This window comes from Sus scrofa, chromosome 5 (genome assembly GCF_000003025.6).
Source record: "Sus scrofa isolate TJ Tabasco breed Duroc chromosome 5, Sscrofa11.1, whole genome shotgun sequence".
Lineage (NCBI taxonomy): Eukaryota > Metazoa > Chordata > Mammalia > Artiodactyla > Suidae > Sus > Sus scrofa.
The window spans coordinates 62673920-62687322 of NC_010447.5; the positions used below are offsets into that span (position 1 = coordinate 62673920).

A 13403-nucleotide genomic window follows, 5' to 3' on the forward strand; every position below is an offset into this window, starting at 1 on the left:
CAGAGCTACCATATGTTCCAGAAATCCCACTTCTGGGTACATATCTAAAGGAAACATTCTTTACAATAGCCAAGACAAGGAAACAACACAAGTGTCCACTGAAGGAGTGACTGGGTAAAGAAAATGTGGTAGAGTAACATTATTCAGCCGTAAGAACAATGAAATCTTGCCATCTGCAGCAACATGGAACTTTGGCGCATTATGCTAAATAAAATGAGTCATAGAAAGAATAATGCTATATGATCTCATATGTGAAAATCTTAAGCCTTCACCTTTAAAGAAGTCTTCCTGTGTAATTAGTAGCTTCATACAGAACCCAAAAAATTATACCAAGGCCATCTGTAGGATCGAAGTCCTTACCTACTGAGCTTTCAAGTCTAAGAACTTTGAAGGATTCAGTGCCTTAATACTTTTTCATCATACAAGTTCCATCTGTTAGATATTTCTATTTTAGGCTAACTTAAGAATCATCTATTCCCCCTTCCATAATTACAAAAGCAGCATTCTTGGTTCATTTAAAGAATTTTCAGTACTTCTGTTTCCCTAGCACAGCAAATAACCTCAAACTCTCCTAACAAAGACCCATTTGTTTGTTTATTGTTGGGGTATTTTTTTAGCACCACACTTATGGCACATGAAGTTCCCAGGCCAGAGGTCAAATCTGAGCTGCAGCTGCTGGCCTATGCCACAGCCACAGCAACTAGGAATCTGAGCTGTCTGCAACCTACATCACAGCTCACGGCAACACCATATCCTTAACCCACTGAGCAAGGCCAGGGATTGAACCCAAATCCTCATAGCTCGTAACCCACTGAACCAGGTTATTTGTAAACTTATCAATGATGGCCATTTTGATTATCGTGAGGTGGTACCTCGTTACAATTTTTTTTTTCTCATTACAGTTTTGATTTGCATTTCTCTAGTATTTAGTGATGTTGATTTCTTTTTCCTGTGCTTACTGGCCATTTGCATTTCTTGTGTAAATGTTTGTACGAGCCTTCTGTGCAATTTTCTGATTGGGTTGTCTTGTTGTTGACTTGTATGAACTGTGTATTTTGGAAAGTAAGCCCTCGTTGGATGCTTCATTTTAAAATATCTTCTCCTATTCAATAGGTTGTCTTTTTGTTTTATGGTTTCTCTTGCTGTACAAAAACTTTAAGTTTGATTAGGTCCCCTTCTCTCAAAAAGAGAACATTTTGTCAGGGAATGTTTTGCCTATGATCTATGAGTTTTACGATATCATGTCATGTTCAAGTCTTTAAGCCATTTTATTTTTGTGTATGATGAGAGGGTGTGTTCTACCAAAGAACAGTGTCCTTTTTTTTGGCTCTTTAGGGCCGCACCCACAGCATGTGGAGGTTCCCAGTCTAGGGGTCTAATCGGGGCTATAGCTGCCAGCCTATACCACAACCACATCAACTCAGGATCTGAGCCACATCTGCAACCTACACCACAGCTCATGGCAGCGCCAGATCCTTAACCCACTGAGCAAAGGTAGGGGGTCAAATCTGCAACCTCATGGTTCCCAGTCAGATTCCTATCTGCTGTGCACTGGTGCTGACAAAATTTAGGGCAGTGGTTCTCAAATATTATGAATAAGTCATATGAGTCTGTCAAAATGCAGATTCCTGGCAACCCCAAAATTCAGGTTTAGGGCCCTAGAATCTAATATGTAACCTATATGATTATGACATTGGTGGTTCTACGTGACTTTGAGAAGATTTTTATCACTGGATCAGCTCAGATCTTCAAAAAGACTTACGCAGTGATGTTGGTAGATTATATTTTATTGTCATGATGTTGATTTGCATTGTGGGTATCTCATGATGAGGAAACACTTCTTTCCTTGCACAGTAAATCTGCTTCTATCTTAAGACTTTCTAATTATTTTATTCACCTCTCTGCCAATTTTGTTCCACCTCTAAGCAAATGAACCTGTTAGCATATATTTGCATTCTTAACCTTTGTTTCACCTTATTTTTGTTCTCTCTTCTGGCTTTATCCCAATCTTCTCTGCTTTAATATAAATGTATTAAGTCTCCTCAAATTATTTTTGGAAAAACAAGTCATATTATCACAGAATTATTCTTTATGGTACATGGTATGCATTGCCCTTATTTAATTCTCTGTTTAGGAGCAAGAAAACAATAAGGACTAATCAGTGTCTATCACTCAAACACACAAAACGATCCAACCACAAGATCATGTAAAAGGAGCTTAAGTAAGAAAACTGAAAATATATCAAGAAAGAAAACCTTATAGACTTCAATTCTGAAATGAAAAGATTCAGTAGGTCTTGGTTAAGGTATGGATAACCAAAATTTACTATTTATTAAATACTCAATTATGTCCTAAGCACTATACATGTATTATAGCTGAGCTAAACCTTACACGTTAACCTAGTAAAGTAGGTACAATTACTTATTTTTTTACAGACACTCCTTTATGGCTTACAGGTGACTTGTCCAGTGGCTAAACAGTAAATAATGAGATCCGAATTACTATCAGTATCTGATGACAAAGCCCATTCTTTGTCAAAATTACTAGGGCTGCCTCTGTATACACACATATGTTATCAGATCCCCTATAGTTCAAATAAACTAGATCAGACATGGTCTCCAGTCTCAAAATTAAAATGCAGTGAGCACTGCTAATGACAAATGTGTGCCAAGCCTTGACAGAGTGAAACAAAAAAAAAGGCTGCACTTTTTCAGAGATTAAAAAAACAGCAACAATTATTCAGCAAGGACAGATAAACTGAGATCAAATGGGCCGGAGGAAATCCACATAACACACATCTTTGTGCCAAAAGGGGTAATCATATCAGAATATATTATAGAGAAATCAGTCTATCAAGAACCAAGGAGTTTCATCTTGCAAAAAGTAAAGAAAAAAAAAAAAAAAAACAGAGAGAGAATGACACATGTAAAGTTAGACAAGTCCAGATGTATGGGCTGAAGTGAATTCATCAAAATGGAGTGGGTAGAAATAGCTGCAAAGAGAACAAATCATACTCCATGATACTTCATTTCCAGTCTGGTGTCTTTATTTTAGAAAACACACTGAATTAAACAGGTTAGAGCTACTGCTTCCTTGTTCTGTGTATTTCTATCCTCCATTTGAAAAAACATATGGTCAAATCTATCTTCATCCATTCTGTGAGATCAAAAGAACCTGGGAGAAAACACATACAGCTCACTTATCACAAATTTCAACCATCTTTTTAATTAGGATGAGAAGAAAAAGAAAATAAAGAAAATTTAAAATGTGACAATTTAAAAAATTACAAATTATCTAGATCACCAAAAAATAAGAATAAAATCACAATCAGTTTTTTGAAATTACATCTCAGCTGACAACTCTGACTTGTAAGATATCTGAGGTTCTTATTATTAAAAATTAAAAAAGCTTGGAGTTCCCATCATGGCTGCAGCATATTGAACTTCCCAAGCTAGGGGTCCAATTGGAACTGTGGCTGCTGGCCTATGCCAGAGGCATAGCAATGCCAGATCCAAGCCACATCTGTGACCTACACCACAGTTCACGGCAACACTGGATCCTTAACCCACTGAGAGAAGCCAGGGATCGAATCAGAGTCCTCATGGTTACAATTGGGTTCATTAACCACTGAGCCACGACAGGAACGCCTTAGCTCAGATCTTTCTCACAATGGGCCTGGTGGATACCCCGATCCATTCTGGTTATTTTCCAAGTTCCAAATGCAAACTTGGATTAATATACTGTATAGCTGGCAGAATATCCACATTGGCTCACCTGTGGAGTGAGTGCTTTTATGGTGGGAAAGGCAGAGTGGGAGCCATCAGAACTGGCTCTACCAGGAGCTTCTGTCGTGGCTCAGTGTTGTTTCCATGAGGATACCGGATCTGGCGTTGCTGTGGCTATGGTGTAGGCCAATAGCAGTAGCTCCTATGTGACCCCTAGCCTAGGAACTTCTATATGCCGTGGCCCTAAAAAAATCAAGGAAAAAAAAAAAAAAAAGATTTAATCTTTGTTGGAGATCAATTCATTTTCCAAAAGAGAAATGAAAGGTAAGCAAGAGAAAAGGGAGAGGATTATTGGTAAAACTGATTTCATTCCTCTTCCCTCTTGACCATAAAAAAAACCTTCTTTGCACTTTCTGTTAACCAGGGACACTTATTATCAAACCCTATAAAGATTCACCCATTAATTCTATGTACCATCTAGTATGGCTACCCAGAGACTGCCTAAATCTCCTAACCAAATATATAAATGGCACAGTGACTTTTTTCCTTTTCTTTTTACGGATATACTTGTGGCATACGGAAGTTCCCAGGCTAGGGTCAAATCCGAGCTGCAGCTGCTAGGCTATGCCACAGCCACAGCAACACCAGATCTGAACCATGTCTGTGACCTATGTCACAGCTTGTGGCGATGCCGCATCCTTAACTCACTGAACAAGGCCAGGGATCGAATCCACATCCTCACAGGCCCTATGTTGGATTCAACAGGAACGCCAGCAGTGACAATTTCTAACATCACAGTGCTCTCAATGCAGAATACTTCACTTTTTCAGTGACTACAGTAGATTTTGAAGGGTACATAGTATATAATGCACTATGTTGGTAGTTAGGAGACTCGGATTGTAGTCCTGGCTCTGAAGTCTCAGCTAAATTACTAATTTTCTGCAAATCCAAGATTATGTATAATCTTGACCTCTAAGCTTTCTATTTTAAAAATTCTAACCCTTCATGACAGGCCTCTGTAGGCCAATATCTCAATCTATTACTACAGATACTGATATATAAATAGCTATGTATAATTTATAAATCTAAAAAATATGAGTCAGAACTTTTTCCTTTTGCTTCTTACAGCCGCACCTGTTTGAGCTACAGCTGCCGGCCTATGCCGCAGCCACAATAAGGCCAGATCCTTAACCCACTGAGCAAGTCCAGGGATCGAAACTGCATTCTCATGGATACTAGTCAGGTTCATTAATCACTTAGCCACAATGGGAACTCCAGGACTTCTTTTCTTTAAATAATTATTTCTCGTCTAGACATCCTGTTTTCACCATCTATAAAACCTGAAAGCAATCATCTATGTGCTACACAATATATTAATACATATGAGTACTAATATACTAACAAATACTTCTAAAATGTTCATATATTTATATCCTAGAAAACTTGCATTTAACTTTAAAAGACTGAAAATTGATTTTCTCCAATTACAAATAAGTCATAGGGATATAAGGTACAGTATGATGACTACGGTTAAAAATAATGTATTGCATGCATTCCTGTCGTGGCGCAGTGGAAACAAATCTGTCTAGGAACCATGAGGTTGCGGGTTCGATCCCTGGCCTGGGTGAGTGGGTTAAGGATCCGGCATTGCTATGGCTCTGGTATAGGTGGACGGCAATAGCTCTGATTGGACCTCTAGCCTGGGAACCTCCATATGCTGCAGATGTGGCCCTAAAAAGACAAAAGACAAAAATACTCAATCATTATGTTTTACACCTGAAACTAGTATAATTTCATATCGATTAACATTTCATGTTAATTTTCTCTAATAACCATCTATAAAATACCAATTTTGCCCATTTTCTTCTGATTTCATAATAAACTTTAAAAAAAAATCAGTCATTTTGAAGTTAAAAAGACTAAGATATTATAGTAAGAACCACGTGACTTTCCTTCTTTCTGAACTTCCCTATACACCACAATGACTTAGGGAACAGTGGTAGCAGACTGAAAGCACATATATGAAACTAACTTACCATGCAGAGTCAAGATTTAGGAATCTTAGTCCTGTTTCCATTTTTGCCCCTCCTGCTTGACATGGTCTGTCAAATTTTGTCAGCAGCCATCAATCTGAAGAATTCCTCTTCTGCTGCCACCTACCAGTTTATTTCTCTGCTGCAGCAGAAGGGTATATAGAAAAAGTTCTTGCTTACTATTCAAGTTAAAAGAGAAAAATTCATTTCTTTAACATTTCATATTTTCAGATGTACATGAACTTCCTGTTTCCCTGAAACCTCCCCACCACAAGTTAAAACAAAATTCCCAATCACAGAAAATCAAAACATGTATGATCAATGCTCATGCTGGGAGGAAAGGAGACTGAGACCCTCAGCAGTTGCCATCTCAAGTAGTCATTTCTTTTCTGTTATACTTTCCTTCTTCACCTATCTCTACAAATTCTTACAGGGTAGTCTACAAAGCCAGCAAAGACTACCAAACACTTGTGGAAGACATAGCAATAAAGGAGTTTTTTAAAGATAATTCTAGAAACTAAGGGTGCTTTACCTGCTTGAGTTTCAATGTTCTGGACTGCTTATTGCACAATGGCTCTGAATACAATAAAACACGAACACATACGCCACCTACATTTAAAATAGGGTAGCATTTGTATGCCCATATAAGCAGTGGGTATTATTTTTTACAAAAGAGTAATAAATGCATTAAGTCCTTTTAAAAGGACTGACCACAAATGCACATTTCCTCAAACTAGATACATACATAAAAGAGCGAGGGCAGAAAAAGGGAGACAGAGTGACAAATGCAATAGCCATTGTACAACTGGAAATCAACACCACATAAATGTTTTGTTTGTTAATATCCTGAAATTCATTTCTAGTCCCATTCTTATTATTGGGGTCTAGATTTGTCTTCTGTATTAACTACTAAGCAACAATATCCAAGAATGAGCTAGTATTAATAATGAACTAGAAACAATGGTTTGTTTCTGTTCCACCCTCCCACTACCTTTACCCCCAGATTAAAAAAAAAAAAAAAAAAAAAAAAAAAGCCAATTTAAACACTGACATAAGCAACAAATGCTAGTCAACAGTGGCATGGCAGTGACATTGTTTCTGCTTTCTCATTCCTTCCCCCGATCTTAAACCCCACCCCTTTGACCTCTGTATATGGGATGAGCCTGAGCAGGAGAGGTGGTGATGTCAGGACTGCGCCGTTCCCACGGATGCTCCTAGAGGCCTGCTGTGCTTCTGGGAACTGGGGGCACAGGGATGGCTGTCTGACTGAAACCTAAAACAACAACAATTCACCCACCCCTCATGTTCCCAATACCCACAATGGCAGCCAGATATATATGCTACATATGGCCCAGCTAATTTAGTCTGAATATGGTAAAATTTGGAAGCAAGATCATTCTTAACATGTCGTGGTCTTCACAGGGCAGCAGAGTAGAGACTGACAAACACTCCACATCCCATGCAGCCACACAGTGCACACATTCTAACGCTGGCCCTTCTTACCAGCAAGAGAACAAGGTCCTTGCACACAAGCCTATTTAGTATACATCACAAATTACTGCAGGGGTGTGGCTTGGATTTCCTTCTTAGTATATTTCAAGATATAAATATTTTTATCTTAAGATACTTAAGGGGAATGACTTTCTATACCTCATTTGAGTGAACTGAGGCACAAAACAGGTTAATGATTTATCTTATGCCTTCAGCTACAGAAATAGCATTATAAGCCAGGATTTCTTATTCACAAAATAGTGGGTTACTGGACTTATGGCCTCCTTGGATAGGACAGGAGAGTACATATCCTGAAAAGGTCCTAACTATTGTCACTAAAATTCTACTTGTTAGAAAGCAGATTATCTCCCAAAATGATATTAACTCATATTAGAGATAAAATTTTAGACAGAAAGGGAAAAGGAGGAAAAAGGGTAAGTGGACTGGGGTACACAGGAGGTGATAATATATTAACTAACAGGAAGGCTATTAAAATGGATTATTTGTATTCTTATTCCTGCCACTAAATTTGTTCTTGGTTAATCGGCTTCATGATCTTGTGCTTCACAAACACTCTTCAATCTGCTCAAGCCTGTTAACTTTTGAATGTTTAAACCATTATCCTACTGCTCAAACTGCTGACATCTACCTCTTTGTTAGAACTAGTGTCTCAGAAATGCTAAAGTGATTAATTCTAAAATCACACTGCTCCTAAAATAACCGAACTGTTTTCTTCTATCTTTGGCTCATCATTCCCTTTCATTCTTATAGTGAAATCACAGAAAGAGAACCACTAAAGTAAACTGAAAGCTATGGTGGATTTTTACCATATATATAACCTAGAACCTAATTTTACCTTTTCAAAAGGCTAGTTTTCCATACCTGTCAACTCCTAATTGATGTCTTTATACTGTGAGCTCACTGTGTATTCGGAACACCAACCCCTGAAAAAGCTTAAGCCAGAATAGCACAATGGAAGAAACAAACAAACCCAAAACAAAAACAAACCCAAAAAAGTCACACTCTGAAATACTATAGACATATATGCAAGGAATGGAGAGGTCTAAATGACTAAAGCAAATCCCAAAAGACAGTCCTGAGTTCATCCCAACCAATTCAAAATTTACCCCCAAAGTTCTTCTATAATCAAAATTATTTGTTACATATATTTATATATTGCTTTTTGAAATTAAAATTATTACAAACCCATGAGTGCCTTCAAAGTACATCAAGAAAATAAATTTTTAAAAGAAAGTAAAGTTAGCCTTGTGATTAAAAAAAAGGAGAAAGAATCAAATTACCTGCCAACAGGCGGGGGCTGTGCCTGAATCCAAACCGCTGCATTTACCATTCATTCTACAGCTGCATTATTGGGGGAAGGGGAGTTTAGAAGGGCACTGACCCCGAAAGTTCTCAATACTTCTCACTCATCATCAGGAAGGGGGAAGAAGGAAAGTTTTTTCTCTGGGTATTTTTTTGTTTGTTTGTTTTTGTTTTTTTGGCTCCTGAAAAGGCTGGCAAAGAACAGTAATAGTGCAAGCAGTTAGAATATTTCTTTAAAAACAAATTAAAAAATGCAAAACATTAAGGAATTTAAAACACCACATTTTCGTTAATATAGAAAGAATTTTCACTAGAGTTAGGCAGCCACCCGAAAAACAGCATGGCAAAAGGCCATTGGTATAAAGGAAATAAAATACCACACAAAAATCCAAAACAAAACTAAAAACATTTCAAATTAAACCTGGAAGACTAGAAGATTCCAACAGCAGATTTCTTTCCACTACTGAAACATTCCAAAATCGAAGCTTCAAAGGCGCCTAAATGTATCTTAAATGAAACTTTGTTTTGTTTTTTAAGAAAAAAAAGAAAGAAAGCAGTGAACCTCATTATAAATCCTGCAATATATTACATTTTAAAACATCCTAGTACAACAAAAACAAATTTTAAAAGAAATTAAACAAACAAACAAACAAATAAAAACAGTAGCAGCAGAGGTTACCTGTCTGAGCACCTACATTTTCTTAGGAGGGGATCGTGTCTCACCAGCCATATAGCCCATAAACCTTCTCAAAAAGAGTGAGCCAGAAGAAAAATGTAACACAAGATTTGATTTCACAGTGTCTCTAAGCTCCCCAGACCCCAAACTAGGGATTCACTGAATGAAGAGAATTTCTTTTTCCATTGTTTTCTTCTTGAGAAAAAGAAGAGATGATCTTGACAGCCAAATTACTTCTTTCAATGCCTTCAGTACCTTCTCCAAAGTCTGACAAAGTGCTTCATGAAAGCCAAGTCTCTTGAATGCTGACCCAGGGCATTTTTGTAATTGACAGCATATACAGAAACATTTCAAAGTTCAGTGGAGTTAAAGTCAGCAAAAATGACCAATCAAAAGAAAATAACTATTAAAAAATTTAAATGCAATAGTTCATATTTGTGTGTTTGTGTATACATAGTCCACTTTTCATCATGGGTGACAGAAAAACAGTATCAGAAAGAATTACTTTTAAATACAATTCAGAATTACAATTGTAACAACAGACAATAGTTTTACAATAATTCAGATTTTGGCATGACAACATTTATACATATTTGATAAACACACATTTTTACCTCTCATAATAGCAATAAAGATTATACAAAAGTTATTAAACAATATGAAAATATATTTAACTTTCATTTAAATACCTGGGCTGTTTAATTTGGGTTCTTCCAGTATGATTCGTTCATATTCTTTACCTTACTTTGAGGGAATTCAAGAGGATAGTCATGTTTTTAAAGGCTTAAGATGACCGTTCCTGCCTTTTTGATTCTAACATGAGCGTATGATCCAGAAATAGGTTGCTAACTCTGTTTTCATATAGTAAGAATGCACAAAAGATGGATAGTGAGTAAAACTAAAGATGAAATAATCTCAGATACTTCTTATAATTATTTGGTTAATTCGATAACATTTTTTAAAAGGCTACCTACATTTTTCCTGGTGCCTTATCCCACTCAACACAAACCTTGCTTGAGATTTTCAAATGGAGGTGTGCCGTGTTTTAAAATTCATTAATCTATATATATGTGATATGTAACTATGCAAAGTACATGTATCATAATCTATGTGACAACCAGATGTTCTCTAAACACATACGAATGATGATTTAATTAACCAGTCCTTTCTTCCTTGTTTATTTCTCTATCCCAAATAGTGTGAATCTTCCAAAGCATGGTCATTCAGCAAGTACCAAGTGAGTCAGAGGTACTTATGATATTCCACAATATGTCCCACAATAACCCTGTACAAGTCAAATTCTTTTAGATCAGATTAGAATATCCTAAAATAAATTAGAAATTCTTACGTATATTTTTCTAAGGTGAAATGAGACACTGCACAGATTAGAGGTACTATTCTATTTGTCAACAATCAACCTTTCACTCAATTTTAATATTATTTAATTCTATGGAAAAAACAAATTTTATTACATTCCTTTTTTAAATGGGGGAAAACTGTACAAGTAAGCATGATCAAACCTCTGTTAGAGCTGGTTAATACTGATTTTTAACTACTGCCTCAAAGTCTCTCTAGTAGTGTCCAAGAAATTATGTTTAAGGTCCATCTGAAGGGAAAAAAAGCACTGAAGAGGCAAGAAAGGACTCGGGTAAAAGCTTCAGAGGATTGGAGGGAGATGGAACTTGCTGTTTAGAAAAATTATGATGAACTCTGGAGCATCTCGATTTCTTAACACACCTTCCAAACCATTCACTGTGATAGCTTTACCTATGTTTAAAGGCTCATATATGCAGTCTTGGGGCTTTAATAAATTGAGAAACAAAGAAATAAAGAGTGGAGAGTACTGAAGGCTTGAGAGTAGGGCTATAAGAGACCCAATACCTTCCCAAACAAAAATGTTCAGTCCACCCCACCCCACCCCAAAACCTATGTGTAACAGGAGAAAAGCATGTAGCCTTGAATAAACCAAACAATGAACAGTCTAGAACCAAAGGAAAAACCAAAAGACATACATATACACAAAAGCCTAAGAAGCATCTACTCTCCTTATGCCTTTAGGTATGTATGGGTACCTTTGGATAGTATATCTACCCAGTGGAGTACAGTAAGAAAAAAACTTTCCCATCATAGATTTTCTTTTCATCTATCCTTTTTGATTGGTTGGTGTAAACAAAAAGCAAAACATATACACATGCATGTGTACACACAGGCGAGTGTACACACACACACACACACATACACACACACACACATGCACGCGCATGTGCGCTCCCTCATTAAATGTGAAAAATGCAAATATATAACGCTGGTATTAGAAATCACTTCAGCTTTATACTTATAGGCCCTTGATTTGGCCCCTTAAAAATATTTTTCCTTGTCCTTATTCTTTAAATGCCCAACCACCAAAAGAGAAAAGGAAAAATAAAAGGCTTTAAATGCACATGTTTCAAGTCAGTGTCTTGTTAACAAAAAAGGTAGCATTTTCTTCACTTTGGCCATTGTTAAAGATGCAGGCATAGATCAGGGAATGTTAAGACTAGCATGTATTAAAAAAAAAAGTAACATAACAGCATATATCTTTCAAAAAAGACTAAAACACAAATACAAGTCAATGCACATATTTTAAACTAGTGCAATTTTATCTACAATGGAGTAAATGTTATTTTGTGTGCCAGACATTGCAATACTGTTCATTTCCCTTTTATCATGCAAACATGCCAATTTTGTCATTAAAAATCCTTTATTGGGTCACATTCACATTGCCCTCCCATCCAAATCAAGGGAAAAAAAAAAAAATCAGTAAGCGTCCCTCAAGATTTCATAAACTATGAAATAAATCTGCGAGTTAATAGAGTATAGACAGAATTTCTAGATTTGTATAAAAAACTGTAATTTAGGTAATGTTTTCCTCACCCATTATAACACAATGTGAAGTTATGCTACCAATTGTACAAAAACAAAGCAAGGGACCATGAAAAAAAGTTCTTCATGGCCTGAGAACCTACACATTGAGTAATTTAAAAGGGTAACTATGAAAGCCTGAAATTTTTTTCTATCTCACCTCTTCTGCCTCTCTCTCTGTAGGATTTGTAAATTAAGGTCAGTATCACCTTAATAGCGGTCTTGTCTATCTCCCCCTTCTTTAACTAGTCCTACTCAATTTTTTCTCATCTTCCTGAGCATCTTCCATGAACAGCATTGCAAGTTGGTTAAAAAAAGAAAAAAGAAAAAAGAATAAAAAAAGGAAGAAAAAGAAAGTTTTACAAGGGTTTTTGTTGGTTAATTATTTACTGGTGGAATCACTCCACCAGGAGTTTGATTTCATTGGCTAGCAGTTGGTTCATGTTGAATAGGCCCCCTGGGAGCTTGGTGAGCAGCTCTCGCTCCGTGGTTTCAGGGTCACTGTCGACAGAGCTGGAACTTGCGCTCATGTTGTCGACAGCAGTGCTGGCTGGGGGACCCAGCTCCGGCTCACTAGTCTCACTGGCCGTGGACACCACGGAGAGCAGGGACATACGCCGGGTGAGCCGGCCAGAGGGCAGAAGGGAGGCGGCATAGTCCGCTATGATACCAGCTACATCTAGATTACAAGCCTTATCAAAGGCGATGAAACCTACATTTGCATTGGCCTCGCAGACACAGAAGGAGCCGTCGTCTTTCATCAACAGGTCAATGCCACATACATCCATTCCCAGGATGTTAGACACCTGGATAGCCAGCTGCTTCCCTTGTTCACTCAATGAGCACATCATCCCCACACCACCTGAGAAACAAGATAAGAACAAAATAATAAATTTTGAGTAAACTAAAGCTGGCTAACCCTTTAATTAGTCACAAAAACAAAGGTGTTATTCTAGTGTAAAATTGGGATTTTGAAGTCGAAGTTTCTTTCATTAGGGAATCCCCTTCCAACCCAGTCTCTCAATAAATTGACAACTTTTCAGTGTGCTATTATTTCTGAAGAACTTTCACCAAAGCCTATCTTACTTGCAATAACATGCAACTTTTGCATAAATACTATAGCTGGCTGAGTGTAGGTAGAGTCTTGAGTTTTTCAGGAAGAAAAGCCTACATGGAAGAAAGAAACTTGAAAATAACATATAGATGGCATTTAAAGCCAAGAGCTAGGTAAGATTATTAAGAAAGTGAAATACA

General features: G+C 37.0%; 1 protein-coding gene across 8 annotated transcripts in view; it reads right to left on the reverse strand.

Annotated features, from left to right (window-relative positions):
- Window positions 2301–13403, reverse strand: part of RIMKLB (ribosomal modification protein rimK like family member B) — a 39054-nt gene continuing 27951 nt past the window's right edge. For 4 of the 8 annotated variants that reach the window (XM_021092381.1, XM_003126510.5, XM_013988399.2 and 1 more), the window contains exons 6-7: window positions 5762–13011; window positions 2301–3174 (exon numbers count right to left, since the gene is read on the reverse strand). In XM_021092381.1, coding sequence (XP_020948040.1) covers window positions 12548–13011 — 464 coding nt within the window. In that variant the 3' untranslated portion in view covers window positions 2301–3174; window positions 5762–12547. The remainder of the gene's footprint in view (window positions 3175–5761; window positions 13012–13403) is intronic. The other 4 variants (XM_021092384.1, XM_021092385.1, XM_021092383.1 and 1 more) reach the window with 4 other exon arrangements.